Consider the following 26,130-nt stretch of genomic DNA (forward strand, 5'->3'; position numbering starts at 1 on the left):
AGCGCTAGGAGCATCCATCAACGGAGGTACCCAGTCGGGGTGCCAGGTGATCCGTTACAGCGACCATACAAAGTAATTCTCTCTGCCTTATCTCTTCTTTGTAGAGAGGACACTAAGACACTAAGAGAAGAGAGTGTTCCCTCCCAATTCTCTCTCACTTCTTCTCCCTTACACTTATCTGCAGGCACATGGGTCAGGCCACACACCTCTCAAAGTACATTGTTAGTTTGAGCTGTTCACGCAACCTTGGAAGCCAAAGATGGGTCCCATAGTTCTGTGGGTCCTGGTGCAGCTGCATCACCTGCACCACTGGTAGTCCCTTATTTTGAGAAAAAACTGGCACCAACGTCATATCTGTCTGACCTCTCAGAAGATTTTTTTTTCTGCTTTATTTACCGATTCAACTTGAGATCTTATGTCAATGTTGCCTTCAACAGTTGGATTGCTTTCAGTGGATATTGAGGAAACAAATCTTCTACGTGTTTAAAGGGTTTTTTCAGATTCACCTTGACTCGAGATAAAACAAAAGTATTTAAGAAAAAACAAACAAACAAACAATGTTTAGCCAAACCTCCCTTGAAAGGGGAGAGGACTTCTACAGCTAAAGGTAAATTCACAAGGACACAATTTCAAACAGCTAAATAAATTTAATGAAATAAATCAAAGCACAGCATGAATACAAAAATGTCAGGGAAAAAAAAGCCCCAGGAAACAACAAATGTGTTTCGTGCCACATATTTAATGTATTTCTCCAAAATACATGTTTATAGACTAATGTTGGAGTAAAGACAAGACTGTTTCTATGACACAAACACAGATGTCAGAGTAAACCACTCCATGAAACATATAATTGCATATTAATGTAATATTACATGTGAGTTGACTTCACAAAGGGTAGAAAGTAAGTCCTTTCAGATGGCATTTATTATACATAAATATATATTAGATCCCCATGGTGATAATAACATCTACAATCTTACAAGTGCTTTGCGTCATTCAAACCATAGAACTCTTGTGCAACGAAGGTGTTAAAAATGATAAATGGCATATCGTTACACAGATAGTATGGAAAAAGAACATGGGGTAAATGAAAGAAAGATGTATCTGTACTCTACCGGGATACAACAGAGTACAGGGAAACAGTTTGTCTCTACATGATTCCCATGTCACACAACTAGGCCTGAAAGAGTTAAAATAATTTAAATACATTGTACTACTGTAGTGACCATCAACATGTTTTCATTTTCCTACATAATGTTTTATAAATGTGTACTAGTAGCTACAGATGTTTCACACAAATTTTTCGTTTTAGTCGTTTTAGATTAATTTTGTTTTATTCTTTCGAAGTGAATCCTAACTTTAGTTGGAAAATGCCAAAGAGGTGGTCCCAATTAATCTTACATACAGTTTATACATGTCAGTGCAGACATAGAATCCCAGACTGGTACCACGGTGGATTATAAATGATTATTATTATACCAAGGGATTTTTACCAGGGATTTATATTATACTATATACCATTATACATGGGCACACCCTCGGTTATTGGATTTTGGAGGCGAGTCTGTCGCTCTCCCTCCCGGAAACCCTGACCTGTGGGAACTTTTTCTATTAATCATCATTCTGGGTTATGCCCCTTGTCTGTTGCCCATCTAGTCCTCCCCTTTTTGACTCTAGGGTTAGCTGTATCTAACCCTGCAGCCAATCTTTTTCTGTTCATTTCTGGATTATAAATGATTACATATTATGTAATTGTATGGAGTTGCTTCCCAAAATATCCCAAGATGCATAAAAATATCTTATAAGACAAATTATTATAAGATTTTAAAAAAAATATAACTGCATAAAAATTAAAAAATATATATAACTCTGTAATATCTTCTAAAAACAAAAGCATAACAAGGGGTGGGAAACTTTGTAAATTTGTTGGCTTTGCCTTCTGTTTAATATTGGAGGTGGAGGGGCAGGGTCTGAGGGCTGCAGGTCTTCGTGTCTGGCAGGGGAGTATGATATATGTGCACTTGGCTGAAGGAATCTGTGCTTCCAGCTCCCTCACTGGCATTCTCCACTGCTCCATATGGAATGCTGCATGATGCAATGTCATGTCCCGATGCCCTTTTATAAATACAGTGTGCGCTGAAAGGCAGCAGTAATAGGGCTGTGCAACCGTATATATTAATACGTACAGTATAAACTGGTTGAGGAAAGGGAAAGTAGAACAACAAGAAAAAGATACAATATTTAGGAGATGTGCTGCACACAAGCAAAGTAACAATGGAGTGCTGTGGTAGAGGTCCACAAACCCCCAGCGAACACAATTTATTTATTTAGGCTGGAAAGATGAAGGGTGCGTCTGGATTCCAGCGATAGCCAGTTTAGTTCTTTTAGCATGTCACAATGGTGGGTCCTGTAATTACATTGTAGCACAAATCGGCAGAACGAGTTATACAATGTGTTGAGTTTATTAATGTGGGATTGCGATGCAGATGCATATACTACATCCCCATAATCAATGATTGGCATCAGCATTTGCTGTACAATCTTTTCCTTTACTGCAGGGCTTAGACAGGATTTGTTTCTGTACAGGGCACCTAGTTTTAGATAAAGTTTAGATACAAGCTTTTCTATGTGGAGGCCAAAAGATAGATTGGGGTCTAACATCATACCCAAGTATTTGAAAGAGTGGACTGTGGTCAGTGTGCCATTTGAAATTGTTTTGATGGATAGGTGGGAATTGTGTAATTTGTGTAATTTAGGTACTGTTCCAAAGATCATTGTGACAGTTTTGTCAGTGTTCAGGAACAGTTTGTTTTTTGCGATCCACTTTTCTACCTCTGTAAACTGGTCTTGGAGCACAGCCTCAAGCTGCGGTAGATCGGAATTGCTCGCATAGATTACCGTGTCATCTGCGTACATGTGTACATTTGAGGATTTGCAGACATTAGGCAGATCATTTATAAATAATGAAAATAGTAGGGGGCCGAGAATGGAACCTTGGGGAACACCACACGTGGAGGGGAGGGAGTCGCTGTCAGAAATGGACACATATTGCGAGCGATCCGATACATACGATCGAAACCAGTTTAGCGAATGATCACCAATACCTGAGTTTTTGAGTTTGTGCAGTAGAATGTCGTGGTCTACTGTGTCAAAGGCCTTAGCAAAATCAAGGAAAATAGCTCCAGTTAAGTCTCCTTGTTCCATGCCAGTTTGGATGTCATTGCAAACTTTTAAGAGGGCAGTTGTAGTGGAGTGATTCTGGCGAAAGCCCGATTGATCAGGGGTCAGATAGTTTGATTGTTGGCAATACTCACATAGTTGCGTATGGACACATTTTTCTACGATTTTTGACAATACCGGGAGAAATGATATAGGGCGATAGTTAGAAACCAAAGTAGTGTCACCACTTTTATGGATAGGCACTACTCTCGCAGTCTTCCAAAGTTTGGGTATGTATCCAGACACCAAGGATTCGTTAATTAGAGTTGCGACGGGTTTAGCAATTGCCGACGCACTGAGCTTCAACAGCATTGCTGGGATTTTGTCAGGTCCGGACTGGTTTTTCATTTTTAGATTATTAAGATGTTTTTCAATGACACTAACAGATACAGGTCTAAAAATGAACTTGTCTATATTGGGCCTTTGCAAATCTAGTAAGACCTGATCCACATTTGTAGTTTCAGGATGTGTGCCATTTATTAGCTTGGCAATCAGGGCAGTAAAGCATCTGACAAAATAATTGTTAAAGGCATTTGCTACATCTAAGGGAAGTTGCAGGGTTTGGTTATCCACTTTGACAGTGGAGGGTTGGGAGGGGATTGGGGGAGTTTGTAGTTTATTGTAGTTTATGACTTTCCAAAACTTTCCAATGAACACAAATCCACAGCAGTTTAGAGTGAAAAAAGGTCAATTGGCTATAAGGACAAATGAAAAAAATACAACATTTTGACCCTGATGCCCTAATCATGTCTAGCCAGAAAACCACACAGATTAAGTATACAGAGCAATTTAGAGATTCCATATCGGAAATATAATAAAACAACTATAGGTCTGGAAGGTTGAGCACACAGCTCACCTGTCATTCTGGGTCCACTAATTATGGACCCTCGGGTATCACTGAGTTTTACTCTTGACAGACTTCAAATCACTGCAGCTGAGCACGATCATTTAGCAGCGACCATTTAAAGGGCTACGTGCAGCTCTCACTTTGAATGCCTCGCATAGCTTATCTGTGGCCCCAGTTGACAGAGGGGACCCTTAGGAATCAGTGATATGTGGGGCTCCCTGGTACCAGTAGGGATTTGACCTTGTTGGTACTTTTAATGAATGAGAGTAGTACCAACTGCCATCTACCAGTGCCTCCAGCTCAGCTTCACTGAACTTCTTCTTTTTAGTTCTGCTGCACTCATTATAGAAATTTGAGGCCTCAGTTTGTTTCATGCAGGACTGAATCTCTGATGTACTTTTCAAAATGGCTGCTGGCATGTGCAATAATATATTTCAATAACCAAGCTAAGAACTTCTAGACCTCATCTTCTTTGAGCAGGGTCCTCATCGACCTCTTGTTCCTGTAACTGTTTGTAATTGTCCCATTTATTGTTACATTGCCAACCCTTTATAATATTGTAAATTACTGCGGAATAAGTTGGTGCTATATAAATGACAATAACAAAAATTCAAATAACTCATGAGTACAATGTTAGCAAACATGTGAGTTGAAATTCAAGTAATTTAGAAGGAATTTGCTGGTTGATGTCAATTTTGAGTAAACTAAGGTTGTTTACTACAAGATGCAAATCACAACAGAGTATGTGAAAATACATCATACAGTTCAAAAATCATGCAAAATGGGAATTGGTCACTTGTGACCTACAGGATGTGAAAAGGGAATAGGAGTATTAGGTGTGCATGCATGTATGTATAGACAGACATACAGACAAGGTGTGTCTATAGTTACAGAGCTATCTATCAATAATTACATTGCTATGCTTTAAAGTTTCTTTTTTCAAAAATCTGTGTGGCCTACGTGATATTTTGTTTCTCTGTGGATAATGGCAATGTGGTTGATACCTGGAAAGTCATCAGTTAATCAGTAGAAGCTCAGATATAATTTTGCTTGACATACTTGGTATATTTTGATCAGGACATTATAAAACTCCATCATTTCTGTTTTCTGGATGATTGAGAACAGGCGTGAGTTCTCCTAAGAGAAGTAGAAATTTAAACAACTCCTGTTTCCTTTAAGCACAATGCGGAATGCTAACTTTCCTGTATTTGGTTAACCTCTTACGTGCCAGAGATACTTTGGTAACACATCTGGCAGGCAAAAGGTTATTTATTTTGATACATTCTCAGTAGACCAACAATTACTGATTGTGTCTAGCACTTGGAGAAATAAGCAAAAGGTTATACACTGAGGACACTTTACCACATGTTGTTATCTGAACCACTAGTATGAATGAGATTAGATCGTCTGCATACAAGGTTAGGGTTAGTTATTAGGGCTGTGAGTGTATTTTTATCATTATAAAAAGTAGATCATTAAATATACTGGGTTCACTATTGTTGTTCTTTTCTATGTTTATATCTCAAATTAGACATCAATAACAGAACCAGAATCGATTGCCCTCTCATCTAAAGTCTGATCGTTTGTCCATCAAAGAGGATAACACACTGACCTCCAAAACACACTATCTCTAGAAAGTTTTACTTCGCTACTAAAAAGACTTTTCTCTTTGGAACATATACTGCACTTTGTATTCAAGTTGTTAGATGTAAATCTTATACATCCACTTATTTATGTGATACTCATATTTATGTATTTGGCGCAGTTTGTTTTCTACTACCACCATTGGTTGTAGTTGACATACATTTTAAGGCAGGCCCAAGTTAACTGCCCACAATAAATTGTTTACTGTAGCTGCCTTCTCTTTGCATTTTGAAATGGGGAAGCATGTAAAGAAGATGTTTCACATAATTAATTTTTGTAAGAACAAGTTAGACATATATATAATTTGGGTCCCTGTTAAAAAAAAATACAAGATACACTGATTTAAACGTACAGCCCTCAAATTCAAAGAGTAATGGACAAACTTACTTTTGGTCCCAATATCGCCAATATGCCAAAGGTAAAACATGTTTTAGCCAAAGGTCATGTCTCCTGATGTGACGGCCATCTTTGCTCATTACAAAGTGACAATGAATAAGGCATAGTTACTAAACAGAGCAAATGGCAAGTGCATATGGTTCCCATACTAAGCTTTACCCTATTCTGCATATTGAAGAGCTTTTTTGATACAGCAAATGACATGCAATCTTGTATAATTGTTTCCAAGAATTATCTGTGGTTACACAATCATGAATTTCTCGCCTTCATCCACAAAGTAACAAACTGGCATTCGCTGGCAAGCAGTTCTATTTAAAAAGTAATCAACAAGCTATAGCTGGCCACATACATGAACACAAAGCAGAATAGTATACTATTTATTTATGTTGTTTATAGAAATCAGCCTGCATTTTGCCTGTCCATTTAACTAAATGTACAGACACTGCTAAATGCATCTGGAGCTGACTTAAAGCAGGCCACTAATCACTATTAAACTATTAAACTCAGAATAGACACTCTGCTAGCTTTACTGTATATTCAGTGTGTGCTGGACTCTATTGAAATTGCAAGACAGCATATCAGCAGAGTGTACATAACAACACAATCACTAACTCCCTTCTGCTAGAAAAGGAGAAATATATAGAATGGGTGACCAAAAGCTACCATCCACTCCATCACCCTCACACTACCTTATGCCTGTGCTACTGGGGTTAATGGAACATGCAGGGTTAAACACAGGGACCTGCAGTGCTTCTCCCTCACCTGGGTTGCAGAGGTTATTGTATAGATGAGCAGATGCCTATGGATTCCACCATTCAATATTAAGGATTGTGTTTTGAAGGTTATTTAAAAGTACAGGTCTGCAGGACCCCATATAAAGGCTTGGTCTGTATTGACAACAGGGGCAAGTGTAATTTGTTTTTCAAGATAAAGAATTGGTCAGGGGATAACCATAAAATATGAATATGCATTATAACAGTGTCCAGTCCCCCTTGACATTTTTTTCTTCCAACACATGCAAAACACTTTGGTGCTTCCCAAAAATAAACATAATATCTTTTCAGCTATGCAAGTCAAAATTTCAAGAACTCAAGTTATACTTTTGTATTTTGTATTAGATTAGATTATTTTTTTTTCTTTTTGTAAGTGTTCAAGAATATCCATAAGAAACTATCTAAAAAGTAAAGGCAACTAATGACATAAAAAAAAATTAAAAAGGAAAAAAGGAAACTAAATTATATTTGTCAGAGGAAATATTTTACCTATATATTTTTTTTTTAACTTCAATACATCAGAGCTTTAGATGATGCATGAATACTATATTAGCCTTTTTAATGAGCCATATGCTATTTTGCATTTGCTGGTAATCCCTTGAATGGAGACATGGCAGAATGTGATACAGTGTGTGACACAGTCCTTCATTGCAGATCTAGAGATAGAAACCTATGGTATTAACTATCTAACATTATGCATTATTACACAACATTACATTAGACATACTTGTTCTCACCTCTAAAAAGTTTTATTTATATTTCCATAGAAAGTTCAATTGTGTCTGCCAGTAAATCACATATATAAAAACATAACATCCTGTTATACAGTCTATTGAAATATAATGGGCATAAATTATTTGTAAAAGAAAACATAACCTTTCCAAGTGACAGATGTAATGTGTTGCATTACTTTTTTTGTAAAAAAAAAAAGCCCTGACCCTTTCACCCCCAGTCCACTGCTCCATCCATTTATTAAACACACATTTATTAAACACAAAGAAAACATAAAATACCTTACACTTAGTATATTCAACACAAATACCTGCATTAAATCATGCAAATATATATATATATATATATATATATATATATATATATATATATATATATATATATATATATATATATTGGTGAAAATAAATTGTAATTTTTTTTTTAATGATTCCAAATGTAAAATTATTTAAAATGTACAAGATCCAAAGATAAAAAAATAAATGTTCTCTCTTTCACCCTAGAAGTATATGTTTCTTTTGTTTATCTGTATTATATCATTTTGAATTTTTTTCCTATTTATGTCAAGCTGCATAGTGGTATTTTACAAGGCATGAGTTATTGGCAAAAAGTTAAAAAACGGTCAAGCAGAAAAAATTTCAACATAATATGACAGAGTGATTATACAAATGCACATAAATGGGTTGAAGATGAATATGTAGCATTTATTGAAAATCTAATTACTTCAAACTAACACTTTCATGGTTATTCCCTAAAGTAAGAATTGCTTAAAATTTTAAGTGGATTCAAATTGATTTTAAACTGGAAGGAACACTCTGAGCACTATAACTTCTACATCAGAATAAAGTTTTTATGGTGATAAGAAGTTCCTGGCCCCGAGTTAAACCAAAGGCATTGAACCCATCCGCCCCTCTCCTTCCATTTTGTCCATGACCTGAGTCAGGAACCCTTGGATAGGGCGTTTCTGATTGGCCAAGAGCTTCAACTGACTCTCTTGGCCAACAAGTTGCTTCTCATCCACAAAACGGCTTGAAAAACATACATATTTTTCAGGTGTTTTCAGGATAATTAACAGTGAAAGAGATTTGTATGCAAATGATAAAAAAACAACAAATATTCTGAACAGTTTCAAAGAAAGTTTGTTTTGGCAGGGTCATTTTCATCTATTTTTCCTGGATATCATACATGTTTTATTAGAATTAAATGTTTGTCTAGTTTACCTATGGTACTGCGTTGTGAAATATGTCGGCGCTATATCAATAATTGTAATTGTAAAGAGGACATAACATCATACAATTCCTGGAGGGGGCTTTTGCATTGCTATGTGTGTTATGTGTAAGTAGACAATGCTGTAGCCCATGTGGAGTTGTAACCTTTTTATGCATTGTTTCAACATATTTGTTTCATCCATCAATCTTTGATTCATGCAAAGTTTTAGCACTCCATCTGGAAGTTGCTCCCATTAATCTCTTAATGTCCTCAGGGAAGGGCAGTCCTTAAAGTCCACACTCCCCAGAGGTTTGGCCACATGGATATTATTCCTCCTGGCGGCTGAGGAAAGGCTTATTCTAAGCACTTTAGTCATGTTTTTTTACAATAACCAACTCTTAATCGCCAGCAGAATAATATATAGTATGTCATTAAATACGTATACTGACGGACGTAAATAAAAGTAGCAACACAAGTGTACAACATGCACCAGATTCATTTATTATTAAGGAAGAAACAAGTTGATATCAATACTATATTCTTAATGAGACCTCTGTCTACCTCGATATTTTAGGGATGTGTTGCTTTAATAGTAATTGCTGGGTGCTTACTTGTATGAAGTGAGTAAGTATACCAAGGATAAAATATTTACTTGTGATGAATAATACATATGTATGCAATTATTTACAGTAATTTAAACACGTAATAATTCTAATTGTACTTTATGGATTTATTTACACTAAACATTGGGAGATGAACACCACCATCATCAGGCAAGAGAGACAGATGGCTCTATGTCTCAGAGGCAGACTATATAAGTGAGTCATGTGGGGGGCATGTTTTGGTTGTAGCATTACAAGATTAGAACATATATCTTCCCAGGGTTCTCTTAATTTGGCAAATAATGTTTATATATTCCTCAGATAAAAATGCTTAACTTAAATCCACGAATGCTTTCATTGGGGCTTTATCTACTAAATAGTTGAGTATTCCTTTAACCAGTTCATATGAGTTCCTTTGTTTAGATTCATACCGGACCGTAAAGAGTATGTTAGAAAGCTGAGTCTTCGCATATAAACTGAAGTCAGGCAGAAGAATGAAATTGTATTTTGCATGTTTGCACTTTTGTTGCCGTTTGTGCATCAGTGATCAATTTAGACAGTGATTACATGGAGCATTAGAGATAAAATATGATAATGACATGTACACTATCATGTTCTCTATCTTTTCCATGATACGCACAATTTTTTCCGCATCAACAAAATCCTTTAAATCAGATCAAATGCAAATTAGATAGCTACACATCAGATCATTTATTTAAACAACTGGAGCAAAGAACGTGCTGTTATTTAAAAAAGGTAATGTAGATACAGAACGATAGGACTATTTATTTTAAAGTCAGCATTTATCTCTATTTTAAATGGACACTATAGTCACCAGACCCAATACAGCTTAATGTAGTGGTTCTGGTGTCTATAGTCTGTCTTTGCAGTCTTAACACTGAAAACATTTCTGGCTAGTAACGCCTCTAGTGGCTGTCGCTCAGAGGGCCACTAGATGTGCTTGCTATCTCGGTGCTGCCCAGGGTTCCTACATTCTGTGTCTCCACACTATGCATTTTGCAGCGCATGTGCAATAGCCTCCCACTGCTTTCCTTTGGGAAGGCATTGGACTGGCTGAGATCATCAACATTGATTATCGCAGCCATAAAGGTGATGCCTGATGTGAAGCGGTGGAGAAGAGGTAAGTAAAACAACCTTTTCACTTCATAGGGAAGGGGGCGGGTTAACTAAATAGCCACTCCAGCACTTCTGTGTCAGGAATACATCTTTGTAATCCTGACACTATAGTGTTCCTTTAAGCCGCACATGTGTTCAATTTGTTTCACTCAATTTAAACATGTGATTTTGTTAAATTCTGCAGGAGTCCTTTTACAAACTGTTATCTTTTTAGTGTCATCAATCAATTATGCCTGGAATATGTTGAGAATTTGAATGATGCATGGTCACAATTTTATCACAGTTTTCTTTTCCACTCTAATGAGCCGTAGACAAACATTTTTGGAAATACCCAGTATAATTTGCTTGTAACTACATGCTTAATACAGTGCATGTGAACTCATTAGTAATTTACATTCTTTAGTAAATTACATTCTTTCGACGAAGCAATTGAATACCATATAAAACAATAGTTTAACTTTTTTTTATTTAATTGATAAAGAGAAACCTAGTTAACTAATATTATATAACCAAAGAAAAAAGTTACTTGTACACTATCCCAAATCCCTATCCACATTTAAATAACTGGAGGTTTTTTTAGTATCACTCCAACGGTCATTTAGGTGTATGCTCACCTGTCAAGACAAGGCAAAACCTTAGGCGAGTCCAACTTTAACAATTCACCTTGCTGAGTTCAGCTAAAAGGTCAAATCTTAATACAGTGCATGTGAACTCATTAATCATTTACATTCTTCAATAAAATTACATTCTTTATATGAGACAGAATTGGATACCATATAAAATAATAGTTTAACTTTTTTTTTATTAAGACAGACCTAGTTTACACATATTATTTAATCAAATCTAGATTTTATGTTTTAAAACAGTGAAAAGTATAATCATGATATCATCAGTGAAAGTGCAGCTTTTATGAAAAAAAAAAGGCAAAAAACTAATATGAACCTACCGTTGCCCATTGTTTGTGACTAAGTCCCTGCTAAAAAAAAAACAAACAAAAAAAAACATGGACATACTCCATATTGAATACTTTTAGCTGTCTACCTTTGTAAATGGTATGCCATGATGGGGGTAATTTTCATTCCTGGAAGTCTCATAGGCAACATACTGGCCAGACTGGCAAACCCAGCAAACCCAGCCACTATATTTGACCCTATAACTTTCCAAAACACCATGAAGCCTGTACATGGGGAGCATCATTGTACTTGTGGGAAATCACAGCATACAAACATATAATATAAATGTGGGTGTACTTAAATATGAAAGAGGTAAATTATGGTTCAGAACTTGTATAATTGCCTCTGTCCTTAAGGGGTTAATTACTCTTTTTGTTGCTAAGATAAGCCAGCATAAGCCAGCCAACCCTTTGAGTACCAGAGAAGTTCGGAATTTTGTGGTGGCTAGTTGTATTCCTAAAAATATGTTTAGTGTTATACAGAAGACAGATCACAAAATTCAGATAGACAAAATTTAGATGCCATGTCAAACATTGCAGGGTTAAATAACATGCTAAAGCACAGGCCAAGCACAACAGTTTACATGAAACTACATCCATGTTTATTGTTAGGTGCCTTACCATGTCCAGTGATATTTGGCAGTTGGATACGTGGGTGAGATTTATCAGTGCTGTAATCTAAAAAGTGGTCCATAATAGTAAAAGTTGGGAAATCACCATGGAAACCATTGGAACTGGCAGGTGAAGCCTCCCCTTGTACATATTTGCACCACTTTTTAGAATGAGAGATAGAGCTGATGTGCATTGTATCTGGTCTTTATTCAAAACCTTTTATTCAAAAATCTGGCATTATACAGAATTACACTACATAATAATTGTCACTTCCCTGAATGTGACTTGCTCAGTTTCCTAAACACTTTTTGTAAAGAGACATCTAATGTTTATACTTCCTTTATGACAAAGGCTGTTTAATTTAGAATTTCTTATCTCCTGCTCTTTTAAAAGCCTTCTAGAGGCTACAGAAGCATGTGTGTGATTAAAACTCAATTTTCATAGTAGGAGATTTAAACTTTCAAAGTAAGTTAACATTTGATTTGAAATCAAATCACTTATTTTCATGTGGACTGTGTTTGTCACAGCTAGGGGAAGTGTTGGTAGGGCTGCCTAGACAGAGACACAGTGATTTAGCTCCTAAATGGCACAGTATTGAGCAGTGAAACTGCAGGAGCATGATCTATATACTAAAATTGCTTAATTAAGCTAAAGCTGTTTTGATGCATATTGTATCCCTTTAGGTATAATATTCCCATTATTATAATGTAACAGGGAAGTTGTATTTGAATTGGTATCAGTGTCTAAAAGTTACATAATTACATGGGCTAAAAGAAAACTTGTGCCCATCAAGTGCAGCCTTTCTTACATTTGTTTTTACTGTTGATCAAAAAGAAGTTAAAAACAAAAACGCAAAAAAAATGTATTAAATGCTTTCCCATTTGCAACAAACTAGGCAAAAAAGTCCTTCTTACCCCAAATTGGTAGTCAAATTTCTCCTTGGATCCAGATACCAAACTGAGTTCCACAGAGCACTTCACCAAAAGAACAGGCTATGGTATTTGTGCAAACCTGTCTCCCAGTGGAAGGTACTGCTCTTGCTCTATAAAACAGAGTTTGATAATAATTCAAATACGTTTAATTGTCGCTTTGCTTACATTCGCAGACAATTTACGTAAGATAAAACAAGTGAAGCACTACAGTGTCCAGAGCGCTCTGTCGCATTCAAGGGATTTAGAACATATCTCGATATATATACAAAAAGTTATTAAAGTATGCACTTAGTGTAAGCATGAAGCTTATATAAAAATACACTTTAATTCTTGGGTGAATTAGTGGAGATAGTATCGTGAAACCCATAAGAAGTGCCATGTAAACACCATATTTGAAGATCAGAACAGTAGAAGTAAGCACAAAGAGAACTCCTCCATAATATATTTTATTGAATAAATACAATCAACCAACAGGGTAACTGATTTCCTTCCTGTTGCCAATGTGATAAAATCAAAGTCATAAGTTGCTGGAATTCAAGAGAATTAATGATGTGCCTGGATAAAATGTATGCAGGAGCCTGAATCACTTATATTGGCAGGGAAAAGCATGTGTTATAGAAAGCATTGGAAAGATGGTATAGATTTCTGATCATTGAACTCTTCCTGAAGGAGTGTAGATAATGACTGAGGTCTACTACTAACACTTAAATTAAACATAAAAACATGGGGCGTGGCCAACCTAGAGACTGCACAGACGTGTTTCTGTGGAGCTCTGCTAAATCACAACGAATAATCACCTACCAAGACGAAAATTGCACCTGGAGAGAACCCGCCACAATCCCACCCCACCAGAGGCAAAAGGGGCGCAAACACCGCAAATTTCAAGCGCCTGAAATCACCACACAAAGAGACATTAGGCTCTCATTTGAGCGGCATGCCCCGCAAGCGCCGCCGAAAATGGCGCCCGTGGAAGGCCGCACAGCAGACTCGTTGGAAGACTCCCACGAGGAGAGGGAAGCATCCCCTAACTCTCCGAGGCGGGGAGACATTTACCGGGAAGCTAACTCCGACGAAGACTCGTCCCCAGCAACTAAGGGGGACATTAAACACATGCTCCTGGAGATGAGACAAATCTGGAAGTCGGACCTCCGAGACATTAAGCAGGAAATGGGGGCACTACAAAACAAACTCCAAGTGGTGGAGGAAACAGGCAATGCCCGGGAAACCCGGCTACTAGCCACTGAAGACACCGTGGACGGCTTGACCCAGCAGGTACAAAGATTACACCACTCGGTGGCGACCCTCGAGGCCAGGCATAGACGCCGCAATGTGCGCTTGAGGGGGGTACCCGAGGCCATTAAAGGGGACGCACTTTTATCATACACACAAAAGCTCCTCGCATCCATTGGCCTGCAGGGCCAAACAGACCCTACAATAATTACGGCGGCCTTTAGAGTCAGGAAAGCCCCGTTGGCACCAGAGGCTGCACCCAGAGACACCATAATAGTAACCAGAGACACAGCCGTACGAGCGGCCATTATGTCACGCTCCAGAGAGATGGGGAGCGCGAAATTTGAAGGAGCTAACATCATGCTCTTTAGTGACATCCCCTTTGCTGCACTCCTAGAGAAAAGAAAACTGGCCCTAATAGCAAAAAAACTGAGAGACAACGCGGTGAGGTACCGCTGGGGAGCTGATGGAACCCTGATGGTGCCACACGAAGGCAAAACCCTCACACTTACCTCGGATGAGGATCCAGAGAAATGAAGATGCTGCATGGCTGGAGAGCACTCGCCGGCAAGGTTGAACACGAATAACCGCACAGGAGAAGAGAGGGGAGCAACAGGGGAAGACAAGCTGCGAAAATACCCCAGGAATGACTACCCGGGAATTCGCAGACTGAGCACAGCGGAACGCCGAGAGAGCAGAGCACACACGGATCATCAACAGAGACTAAAACCCAGGGACTGCCCTGATTTCTGACTGCCTGTCACTACCCTGATCCCCGTCCTTCACACGGGCTCACTCGCTCACCCTTCACCGGCACTGTATCACGGTCATACTTGCCAGCACCATAGGCACATGCCAGAGGGAAGCACCACCGGTCCAAACCTCACTGAGGTATACACAGACTGTCCAACCTAGAACGCCCCATGCCCAATACACTGCATGATATACTGCCCAGGATAGAACCCAATACAGAGCCCAACTTACTGTATATCGTTATGTCAAATGGTTGTTTATTGCTTATTTTTCTTTCTTTTCTAACTTCCATACCCTGATATGAATATTTGCCCATGCGCATAAAATTCAATAAAATTCAAATGTAAAAAAAAAAAAAAAAACATAAAAACATAGAATGTGACGGCAGATAAGAACCATTCAACCCATTATTATAATATATAAGCTTCTCCATTGTCAATCATATTCAAAAAATTCTCTATGAGAACCATTGGATTGGAAGAGGAGTCAGCGTGATGTCGCAGGAGGCGGATCGGGCAGCTTTAGCGATGTATTGACACTGGAAGCAAAGTAAGAAAAATATATTTTAATAGCTTTTCCGTCTTGTAATGGGGTGGACAGTAGTTATGGTAATAACTTAGTCCCCCTGTAAAATAAATATTATTTTTGGAACTATAGGTTCCCTATCAAGGACATGTGAGTGATATGGTGCTAAGGAATGTGACTTGGTAGAATTGAATATGCACACAAAATCCTCATGTAGCTCTTTGAAACATTATTCCTCTTTCAACAGGGGACTGTGTGAGAACTATTTTATACTTGCCTCTGTATTCACTTAACATAATTAACTGTTTCCAGAGTAACAGATTTTTCTAAGTATTTCAAGTAAACCCTACAATAAAGGGGAGTTATTTTTTACCTTCTTTCAACAAACACGAGAGTGGCCAAGATATTCGTCAAATTCATTGTTTTTAAAAGCTAACACAACTACAGCCTGTATAAGACCAACAATCACCAAAAAAATAAAAATGTCAAAAGTGAGTGTATAACCAAATGTTGTGCTCTTTTATTTAAATGTATTTAAAGACACTGATACTTTAGTTCTTCACCAAGCTATTTGCCTGTGAGTGTCATATTACAATTATTGATATATGTAACTTGCAGAGGTCCAAAGAAGCTAATACACCCTAATAGCCTAATCGTTGAACATAAAGTTAGGAATAAAAATAGAGACAGAGGTGGCAACGCAGAGTGCAAATTAGAAGGCAAATCAGTATCATATTTAGCATTTACCAAACATTAGTGAGTCAATTGTCAATATTCTCTTGTAAGTTAGGGACAAGCGATGGAACTAATTCAAAAGTGAATTTGACATTTGTCTGACAGGTAGGGGGGCAATTGCAAGGAGCATTAAATCAAGTGAAAAAACATTAATGTGCAGCCAATTAAAAAATATAGAATCTGTTTTATAGTCACACTAACCATCATCAAGCGTTCCAATGGGCATGGTGTTAAGTTCCAAGGGAATAATTGATGGATTAGTGAGGAATTATCAGACGAGTAAAACTGTAACACATACACATATTGCCATGTATGCCTTTACCCTGGACAAAAGATCAAATATGCCTGGATTTAAGCACCTCCAACCAACCTTGCCGGGTGTGTGCTTGCCTGTCTGTCCATCCATCCACCCATCAATCCATCCATCGTCTATTTGTCTATTACTTAGGATATTGTAGAAATCTGAACACTAGGTAAAAAGCCACTGTCATTATTCAACAAATTAAAGGAAGGAGTAATAATACATAAAAACACCCTAAAATGTAACAGTGTAAATAACAATGTTTAAAACTAAAAGCTCAAAAAGAGAAGCTCTTTTAACTGGATACCATACAATTACTAACAAATGTATAGTTGGAGAAAAAGCATTTTTTTTAAATACAAAAACATTCAAATCTCCAGTTCTTTTACCCCCTCGATGATGTATTGCCAGTTTAGATAGTAGAACATTGATTATTGTTTTATTCTAAAAGAGCATGACTGCCAATCTTCCAGTTACACTTTAAATACTCGGTTCTTGTGTCATTTTGTTTTCATTCGGCTGGATAAGATCTATAACGTGCATGCCATATGAACTCAAATTCATAAAATATGCTACAATATGGAATATATTTATTTTATTTGAAAATTGTCTGGAGAGGAATGAAACAGCAACTCAAATAATGACATTTCATGTATTTGTATATCCCTGTTATATATCTTAGTCATAACGAGAATTGGCCGGATCATGTTGTAATTTGTGCATTGCTTGATGAGCTCAGTTGATAATCAGTGGAGACACTAAATAGTTGGGAACGTAAACAGCTTTTTTATATGTATATGTTTTATAGCTATATTGTATAAATAGCATTATATAATTCAGCTTTTTTACATGAATTGAACTTTACTTTTTTCTTAATGATTTTTTTTTACTTATATCTCTCATAGTAGCACTTTTTTTCTGACGCAATCATTCTAACATTTTTATTTGTGGTGTAACTTGAAAATGCATTTAATCACAAATACAAGAAATAAAAGATGGTCAGCGCGCTCCAAATCCTCCAAAAGGAGAGTATTCCGCCAGCTCGTTCAATTTGGGAAAAAAAAATACAAAAACAAAATCCTAACCAGAAATACTCTCTTCCTATTCTGGATTATTTGCAATTATAAGAAAAAAGAAAGCGGGCATTATGGATCAAGAACAATTTTGAGGCAAAGTTATAAAGTGGAGCTACCACTCTAGAAAACAATGCCATGCTCCTGTCTATTGTTTTACTTTTAGAACTTTGCCCAAGAACTGTTCTTGGAAAAAGCAAAACATAATCACCACAGCACACTGGCACCCTCCAATATAACGAATCAATTTGTTTGCTAACAGTTTGACTTCTTACTTGGAGTCCACTAGTCTGTGGAAGCTTTCTGCCTTAGATAAGCCAGGTTGTGCAGGGCTTAGATCATTGATTGAGCGTGATCAGCTGAAGCTCCCAGTCGATGAGCTGACTAGGCACTTTATGGGTTTATGGGTAACAGAAGCTCCTAGCTGGAGATTCAGCTTAGCAATTAAAAGTCAGACTTTTAATACATTCAATGGATCTCCTTTAGGACCTTCTGTGGATCTCCAAAGCTGGATCATCAGGGATCCAAGTAACCATTAATCACATTTTCAATTGAGGCAGATTGTAATGCATTTGTATGTGGATCTGTTTTACACTGATCCACACACTCTGCAAAATTCGCAAATTGTGATGTTTCCTTTGGCTTACTATGTGGTACTGTTTTACTGTTTGAAATCAATTTGTTTACTGCCAAACCATGGCATATGTCACATTAACATCCATCTTATTGTCTTGTTTCTTCAGTGCATCCAAATGTCAGCCAGGGTTGCCAAGGAGGGTGTGCTACATGTTCTGACTACAATGGCTGTTTGTCATGTAAACCTCGACTATTTTTTGCTCTGGTGAGGAATGGCATGAAGCAAGTTGGGGTTTGCCTGCCCTCTTGTCCAAGTGGATACTTTGGAATGAGATCTCCAGAAATAAATAAATGTACAAGTAAGTGGTATCAATTTGCCTTCTGTGTGTTTATCTAAATGTTGATGTATCTCTACATGGTAGAGCATTTGCTGCCCTTATACATATTAGTATATTACAGTTCTCTAAATTAAACATTATGCACAATTAATGAAAACTATGAAGAGTGGTTTCAAATCTTTGTTAAAGCATTTTTTCTAGTACTCCATTTACAAATTTACATAATATACACAAGCCCAGTTAGAGATTGATTGTTGATACTTATCTCTATAGATAAAGATTATTCATAAATTATTTTTCATTTAAGACCAGGTTGTTACTATTAAATGGTTAATTAATCTCTTAACTATTACAAAATACAATCAATTTTACAAAAAAATACCTTAGATGATGATATTAAACTGCATTGTGAGTCTTCACAATGGACAACGGATTAAAGGACATTTCCTGGTGACTTATAACATTTTTGGAGATTTTATAAAGATCTCTGTGAAGGTGCCACTGGCTTGCAAAATAGTACTTTAAGCATTCATTTATAGAGATAATAGATGTAGGTTGCGCTGATATAAAGTCCAATAAGTCCACAAGTGCTGGAATATGTTCTTAGTTGGTAGTCGTCCAGACTTCAAATAGTGGAAGTATATGGAATAAAATAGAATATAACCAGTGATGGTGCAGAGCATTAGGAACTGGGTGCAGGACACACAATAGAAAAGTATATGGTATATCACTCACATTTGAGAGAGCCATAAAACCAGCTCTAAGTATAACAGCATGCAGCGGTACAATCCCCACAATCCCCACTGAAGGATATGTGTATTCTATACACATTTAGTAGAGCACTAGATCCTGCTCAGATGTTAGCGCTTGGGTGGTATAATCCCCACCAAGGATCTTCCAAAGAGGAGTACTCTCTAGGGTATTCATATCAGGTAAGTATGTTCAATATTGATGTGCCAGGAACAAATAAAAGATAAAAAATAACCTAAAACCAAAAGCAGCTAATAGCATAAAAGGTCTAAAAAAAATAGACAAACACAAAGTAGAGTGAAAGTAAAATTTACTTTAAAGGACCACTCTAGGCACCCAGACCACTTCAGCTTAATGAAGTGGTCTGGGTGCCAGGTCCAGCTAGGGTTAACTAATTGTTTTATAAACATAGCAGTTTCAGAGAAACTGCTATGTTTATCAATTAGTTAAGCCTTCCCCTTTTTCCTCTAGTGGCTGTCTCACTGACAGCCACTAGAGGCGCTTGCGTGATTCTCACTGTGAAAATCACAGTGAGAGCACGCAAGCGTCCATAGGAAAGCATTATGAATGCTTTCCTATGTGACCGGCTGAATGCGCGCGCAGCTCTTGCCGCGCGTGCGCATTCAGCCGACGGGGAGGAGAAGAGGCGGATCGGAGGAGGAGAGCTCTCCGCCCAGCGCTGGAAAAAGGTAAGATTTAACCTCTTTCCCCTTTCCAGAGCCGGGCGGGAGGGGGTCCCTGGGGGTGGGGGCACCCTCAGGGCACTCTAGTGCCAGGAAAACGAGTATGCTTTCCTGGCACTAGAGTGGTCCTTTAAGGCTTAAAAACAATGGTTTAAAACAACATACCGCATTTCGGCAACTGAGGGGCTTTTTCAAGTGATTCGGCAGAGCACCAGTGAGCGGAATGTGAATACTGAGGCTGTTTGAGTCCATTTTGTTAAAGTAAAGGGAGAGTGTCTGTTACTATATGGCGTTTCTGTCAGTCTAATGTTCTGCTTTTAGATAGGATTAACCAAAGAATGCATTAGAGGTAACATGTGGAATTGAAGGATATGACTGTCTATTTTATATTTTTAGAATGTAAAGCTGATTGCGAAACATGTTTCCACAAAAATTTCTGCACAAAATGCAAGGGTGGATTTTACTTACACAGTGGAAAATGCCTTGAAACATGTCCAGAAGGCTTTGAAAATAACAACCACAGCATGGAGTGCAGTAACATAGGTGAGTGTTCTTATATCCATCCATATGATAAGGAGATCTAGGATTTTTTTTCCTCTTTTTTTTTTTACTACAGTTATTATTTTGCATGATTCTTTTGCGTTGTCTTGTATTCTTTGATACTTACCAGTTTCTTTTGTTTGAAAAACAAATCTCGAATGATGTAAACCCTATATGGAGTAGACAAACGAGGTGGAAATGTGAGAGAAGACATAAACAGGGGTGTCAAATATATCACAGCAGATCTTAAAATAAATCTGAAAAAAAATTATAATATTAATACAGAGAGGGATTGAAAAAAATATTCTTGAGAAAAAAGTAGGATTTTTTTTGTCATTAGAGGTGACTTGTGACTTGGAAAAAGAACAGTTTTCATGATATATGTAATAATAGATTTATAGCAGCCTGAAGTTCATTACACTTTGGGTATTTTGGTTTCTTGATCGGACTTTCTAGTTCCTCTTCTTGTTATAAAGAAAACAAGATACAGTCAGAACGACTAGGGCAGATGCATGCTGGGACGTACTATGCTCAAAAGAGACGGGACGTTTTAAGTTCAATTTGCATTTAAAAATATTTAATGTGTATATTGCTGGCTTTTAGACCCTTGTGGGTTTTTGTTTTGTTTTGTTTTGTATTTGTTTTTTTTGCTCTAATAGCAAAGAACATATAATGATTTGCATTGCAGTACTACACATAGCAAATTAACATCTCTTGCCAGTTACATAATGAGAGTATATTCATTCTAGCTTCTTCTTAAGACTCTTTCAAGTCCTTTCCATTTGCTGGCCTTCCTTGTCATTCCTCTGCTTCTTGTGTGGGGACTGACTTTTCTTCTGTTACTTTCTTTCTGTTTTTCTCATCTTCCTAATTTCTATCTTATTGTCATCCAAAGTTCTCTGTCCTTTTGCCATATCTCCTGTCACTTGTTTTTCTGAGGATCCTGTCATGCCAGCTGCCGAGGTTACAGCTTCTGTAGAGCTGCAAAAGCTGTTCCAATAGCCAATCATGGCTGAAAGCAGCAGCCGGAACTCTTGTTTGAGCAGTTGATGGGGCAAGAATCAGGAAGCACCATAGGAAGACTATATATCCCAATGTGTACACTTTGCATTACTTGAATCCTATAATCCTACATTAGTTATCATGTGCTGTGTACAGTCTGCCCCTCATGTTGGCTAAATTCAGATATGGGGGAACAGTGTATGATTATAAGAGATACCCAATCCTGTGGCAGCAATGAATTTTTCTGAAGCTGTCTCTCTCTTTTCATAATGTTGCGCTGGGAAAAAAAAGATTTAAGAAAACGTAGTGATTATTGTATATTCTAAAATACTGAAGAGTAGCATCTAGCAATGAAAATAATGTGTGCTCTATACACAGGAACTCTGAATGAATACAATTCCACAAACTACCCAGAGTGCTATGCAAAATTTGCAAAAACACCATTTTATAGGCCCAGTCAATCAGCACCCCTCTAGTTTAATAATTGACAAATAGATTGAAATATTTAGGCGACTGTGAAGCTAATCTTGATTTTTATTCTAACAGTGCACTGTATCGTCAGTGAGTGGGGTCCTTGGGGTCCTTGTACAAAGAAGGGTAAGACTTGTGACTTCAAAAGAGGAAATGAAACCAGAGTTCGGGAGATTGTGCAGCAACCTTCAGCAAGGGGTACACTGTGTCCACCAACAACTGAGACAAGGAAATGCATAGTGAAGAAAAAGAAGTGTCCAGACAGGAAAAGGTAATGTCCATTATAATGTAACTTCAATGACTCTATATTATGTATTATTTACAAAAAGAAACAGGTTCTTTCCTGAGAAACACATCCCATCCATTCAGAGGTGTAACTAGAAACCACGGGGCCCCGGTTCCAAAATTGCCCTGAAGCCCCTCCCCCATACGTCTATCCCCCGCCACCCCTCATAGTCTATCCCCTGCCACCCCCCATACGTCTACCCTCCCATATGTTCCATATGTATTTGCAGGGGTTACCAAACAATTATAGTTTGGTAAAGCAAATAAATCATTATGTTTTGTTTTTAGTTTTTTTGTCCACCTTGTGACCATACCAATTCTTATAAAGCCATGTAATATTTTATATAAATTAATAAATTACAGCAGCATGGATTTTATTTAGACATATTAAGCAAATACATACAACAAGAAATCATTCTAAAATACATTTGTTTTATTTGAAAAATCACATAAATAAAACAGATATGTAGAGTCAAACTAGGCAACTAGATGTATTAGTGTATGCTGCATGTACCCTCTACTAGCTGTCAAATTTCTCATTGTTATGCTTGTATTTTTGGGGGTGAGACAGTGACATCGCCGACTTTTGAGCAGGTTAAAGAATAACGTTAACCAGACCTTGCATCAATTCTACATATATTAGTTATCATTTAAACTATACTCAGTCAGAGAGCTCTAACTACTATTCTGTAAAGGAAAATAAAACCATTAGAACAATGAAACAATGTGCCAATATAATCAATACAGTAGTGAGTTGCAATAGTCATTTTATTTGTAAATTAAATTCTTGCAGACGAAGAGCGAAATGTGTAAGGGACCGTCTGTTGTCATGCACGGACAATGAACCATCATATGACGAGAGTTTTACACAATTGTAGAATATGTTCTAACATAATTAAGGATAAATTCTATAACGTTATTTTGTAATCTTTGGTTGAATTGCTAGACGCAGTCCTAGAGAAATGGAAAGAAAAAAAAGTGTGATTTCTAAGAATAAGAAATGATGTAAACTTTGTGGATTATTCAGTAAATTTATCAGCACTTGTTTGTGTAGAGACAATCAACATGCCTGAATTAGAATTGACATGATTCCCCAGAATGAAGTTGCTCGGTCCTAATATACTCCCCTGTCAGAAAAACTGATTGTTATATTAGTGAATATGTGTGGTTCAGCTGGTGGGAGAGGAGCATTTACATGCAATGTTTGTGAAAGTTCTGGGCAGGAGGATTTGATAAGTATGCAGTTGGCTTGTACTCACTGTGTTTTATCATACTTTGATTGCAGTTCAAAAATATGTAGAGGAAAAAATTCCCCAAACCATGCATCAAGATTAGAGTAAATGTTACTTTAGCTGGAGATAATGTAATATAATACCGAGAGGCTTAAAATATTAAGTGTTAAATTCTCTTCTCATCCACCCACTCACACTCATCACAGATTCGTTCTGATGTAACACAGAAAGGCAGCAGACTTGCTATGAAATCTAATGATGTGCTCAATGAAAATCTTGAGTTAATCCACTTTATTCTTCAATAATTTATCCTGTCAATGTAGAGTCCCAACTCTGTTTTAAAACTTCGACATTTTGGTAAGAAATGTATTGTGAGGTTTCCGAAACTGCATTTACAAAGCAGAATAGAGAATTGTTTTTTTTTTTTTTTTTTTTATATATTTTTATAGAATCTTTATCTTTTTCCAAGAATAAAGAGGGAACTATATTAAATTGTTAACCATATCCATATGGTGTAACTTGAAAAAAGCAGTAAATGTTTGAAGCACAAATATAAGTAAAGATGCAATGCCTTTACTCACCCATAGTGGTATTAAAGGGCACTCTAAACAACTTAACCACAACAGCTTAAATTAATGCACAAGTGTAAAATTTGCATTATCAGTGTGAGTGATAAGAGCATGGTCTGTGTGTTGGGGACAACCCCAGTTCCTTCCTAAATAGAGATGTCCCGAACAGTTCACCAGGAACTGTTCGCCAGCGAACATAGCTTGTTCACGGTCGCTGCAGCGGGCGAACATATGCAATATTCGGTCCGCCCCCTATTCGTCATGGAGGTGGGAGGGTCTGGGAGGGAGGGTCTGCTGCTGATTGGCTGGAATGTGTCTGCTGACTGTGAGGTACAGGGTCAAAGTTTACTCAATGATGACGAATAGGGGGCGGACCGAACATCGAATATGTTCACCCGCCGCGGCGACCGCGAACAAGCTATGTTCGCCGGCGAATAGTTCCCGGCGAACTGTTCGGGACATCTCTATTCCTAAATAGTTCGGCATAAGTCTCTATTGAAAGGGAGAGTCTAAGCTCCATAACCACTATGGTGAGATTGTGGTATCATCCCACGATTAGCAATCAAACTGTTTTTAATTAGTTTGTCACTTACATGGGTCCCAGGATCTGGCTCCATTTTCAAATATAGCTAAAGCAGAAGTTTTCCTCTCACATTACATATATAAGTAAATTAAATCAGAATTAATTTGCTAAATGTGCACTGTGGTACAGTGTTTTATTTGCAAAGATATTTGTAGAAATTCAGGCTCGTTAACTATTCTATTCTTACATAATTAGCTGTGCATTCAATTAAACATTATTTAAATAAAACCTGTATCAAATCAATTTAATGTGTGAAAACATTAACAGAGCTGCTGAACACTAGAAAACTCTCAGCCATACCTGGGAATAACGAGAAATCTTATACCAGGGGGAAGGGACAGAGAAGTCTATGGTAAATGGGATAGCTTAGTCGATGAAATTAGATGGACAAATTGGGTTTCATTCATGTTTTGGTACAGTTCATGTAGACCATAACACACTAGGGAAAGAGATAAACACTCAACCTTTACTTACTTTATACATGCAAGGTAGCTTATTCTCACAGATATACTTACTAGGGAGGTGCACACAGCACCCCTGGAGGCAACTTGTCCTATGGACATTTTGGTGATCGTAGATATCACAGGGTGCTGTTCCACCTGGAGAAAACAGACTATCATCATTTAAAATATTGATGCAAACATGTCCATCACAAATGTTTATCAAGTGAAGAGTAACAAAAGGTGGAATGCTACCATATTGCTAAACAGGAGTAACTATAAAAATGTAAGCACATTTTCAATTAAGTGCTATCTATAAAGTGTTACAGTTTCAACATATCCCACATTCGTGCTCTACAATTAATAAGCAAGAAAAAGACAATATGCAAGTAAATGTTTGATGCACAGGAGCGATTGGTGAAAAGGGCCCTTAAAAAAATATAGATATAAATAAATATTAGAGAGAAATATCAAATAAAATATTTTATTTTATAGTTATGGGATGCTACAGCTGCTGTTACTTAATATTTAGGAGAAGGAAGTATAGGAGTGGTGAGACTAATACACTGGAAAAGTTAAAAACACTTTGTGATAAGAACGAAACTTCCCGAGTAAAAAACAAAACATTTTGTCAAAATCTATTTTTCTATGAATTGAGACTCATTGTAGTGTTTTTTTGTTTGTTTGTATTTTGCATTTTATTACAAGAGTACTCCTCACGGATGAGATTTTATTCAAATATTTGCTTTTTTAGATTAAAAAAATTTAGACTTGATAACCTGGAGTTGCCCTTTAGCAAAACAATCTTTAATTATACCTTAAATGTAGCCAGCGCTATGCCTGCTTCAGAATATGACTCTCATGTGGTCTTTAAATATATTGCATGTGTCACAGGAAATACTTATTATAATAAAATCATCATACTTCTGCCTCGGAATACAGAAAATACAAACATCATTTCACTTTAAAAATCAAAATGTTTATTTTAC

The 26,130-nt window shown here is 37.1% G+C and overlaps 1 protein-coding gene across 1 annotated transcript in view; it reads left to right on the forward strand.

Moving 5' to 3' along the window:
• RSPO3 (R-spondin 3) overlaps positions 1–26,130 on the forward strand; it is an 84,211-nt gene that overhangs the window by 25,887 nt on the left and 32,194 nt on the right. Inside the window, exons 2-4 of the mRNA XM_063441170.1 lie at positions 18,416–18,607; positions 20,416–20,562; positions 22,108–22,303. Of these exons, the coding sequence (XP_063297240.1) occupies positions 18,416–18,607; positions 20,416–20,562; positions 22,108–22,303 (535 nt within the window). The remainder of the gene's footprint in view (positions 1–18,415; positions 18,608–20,415; positions 20,563–22,107; positions 22,304–26,130) is intronic.

The sequence above is a fragment of the Pelobates fuscus genome, chromosome 2 (assembly GCF_036172605.1).
Source record: "Pelobates fuscus isolate aPelFus1 chromosome 2, aPelFus1.pri, whole genome shotgun sequence".
In the NCBI taxonomy this organism is placed as follows: domain Eukaryota; kingdom Metazoa; phylum Chordata; class Amphibia; order Anura; family Pelobatidae; genus Pelobates; species Pelobates fuscus.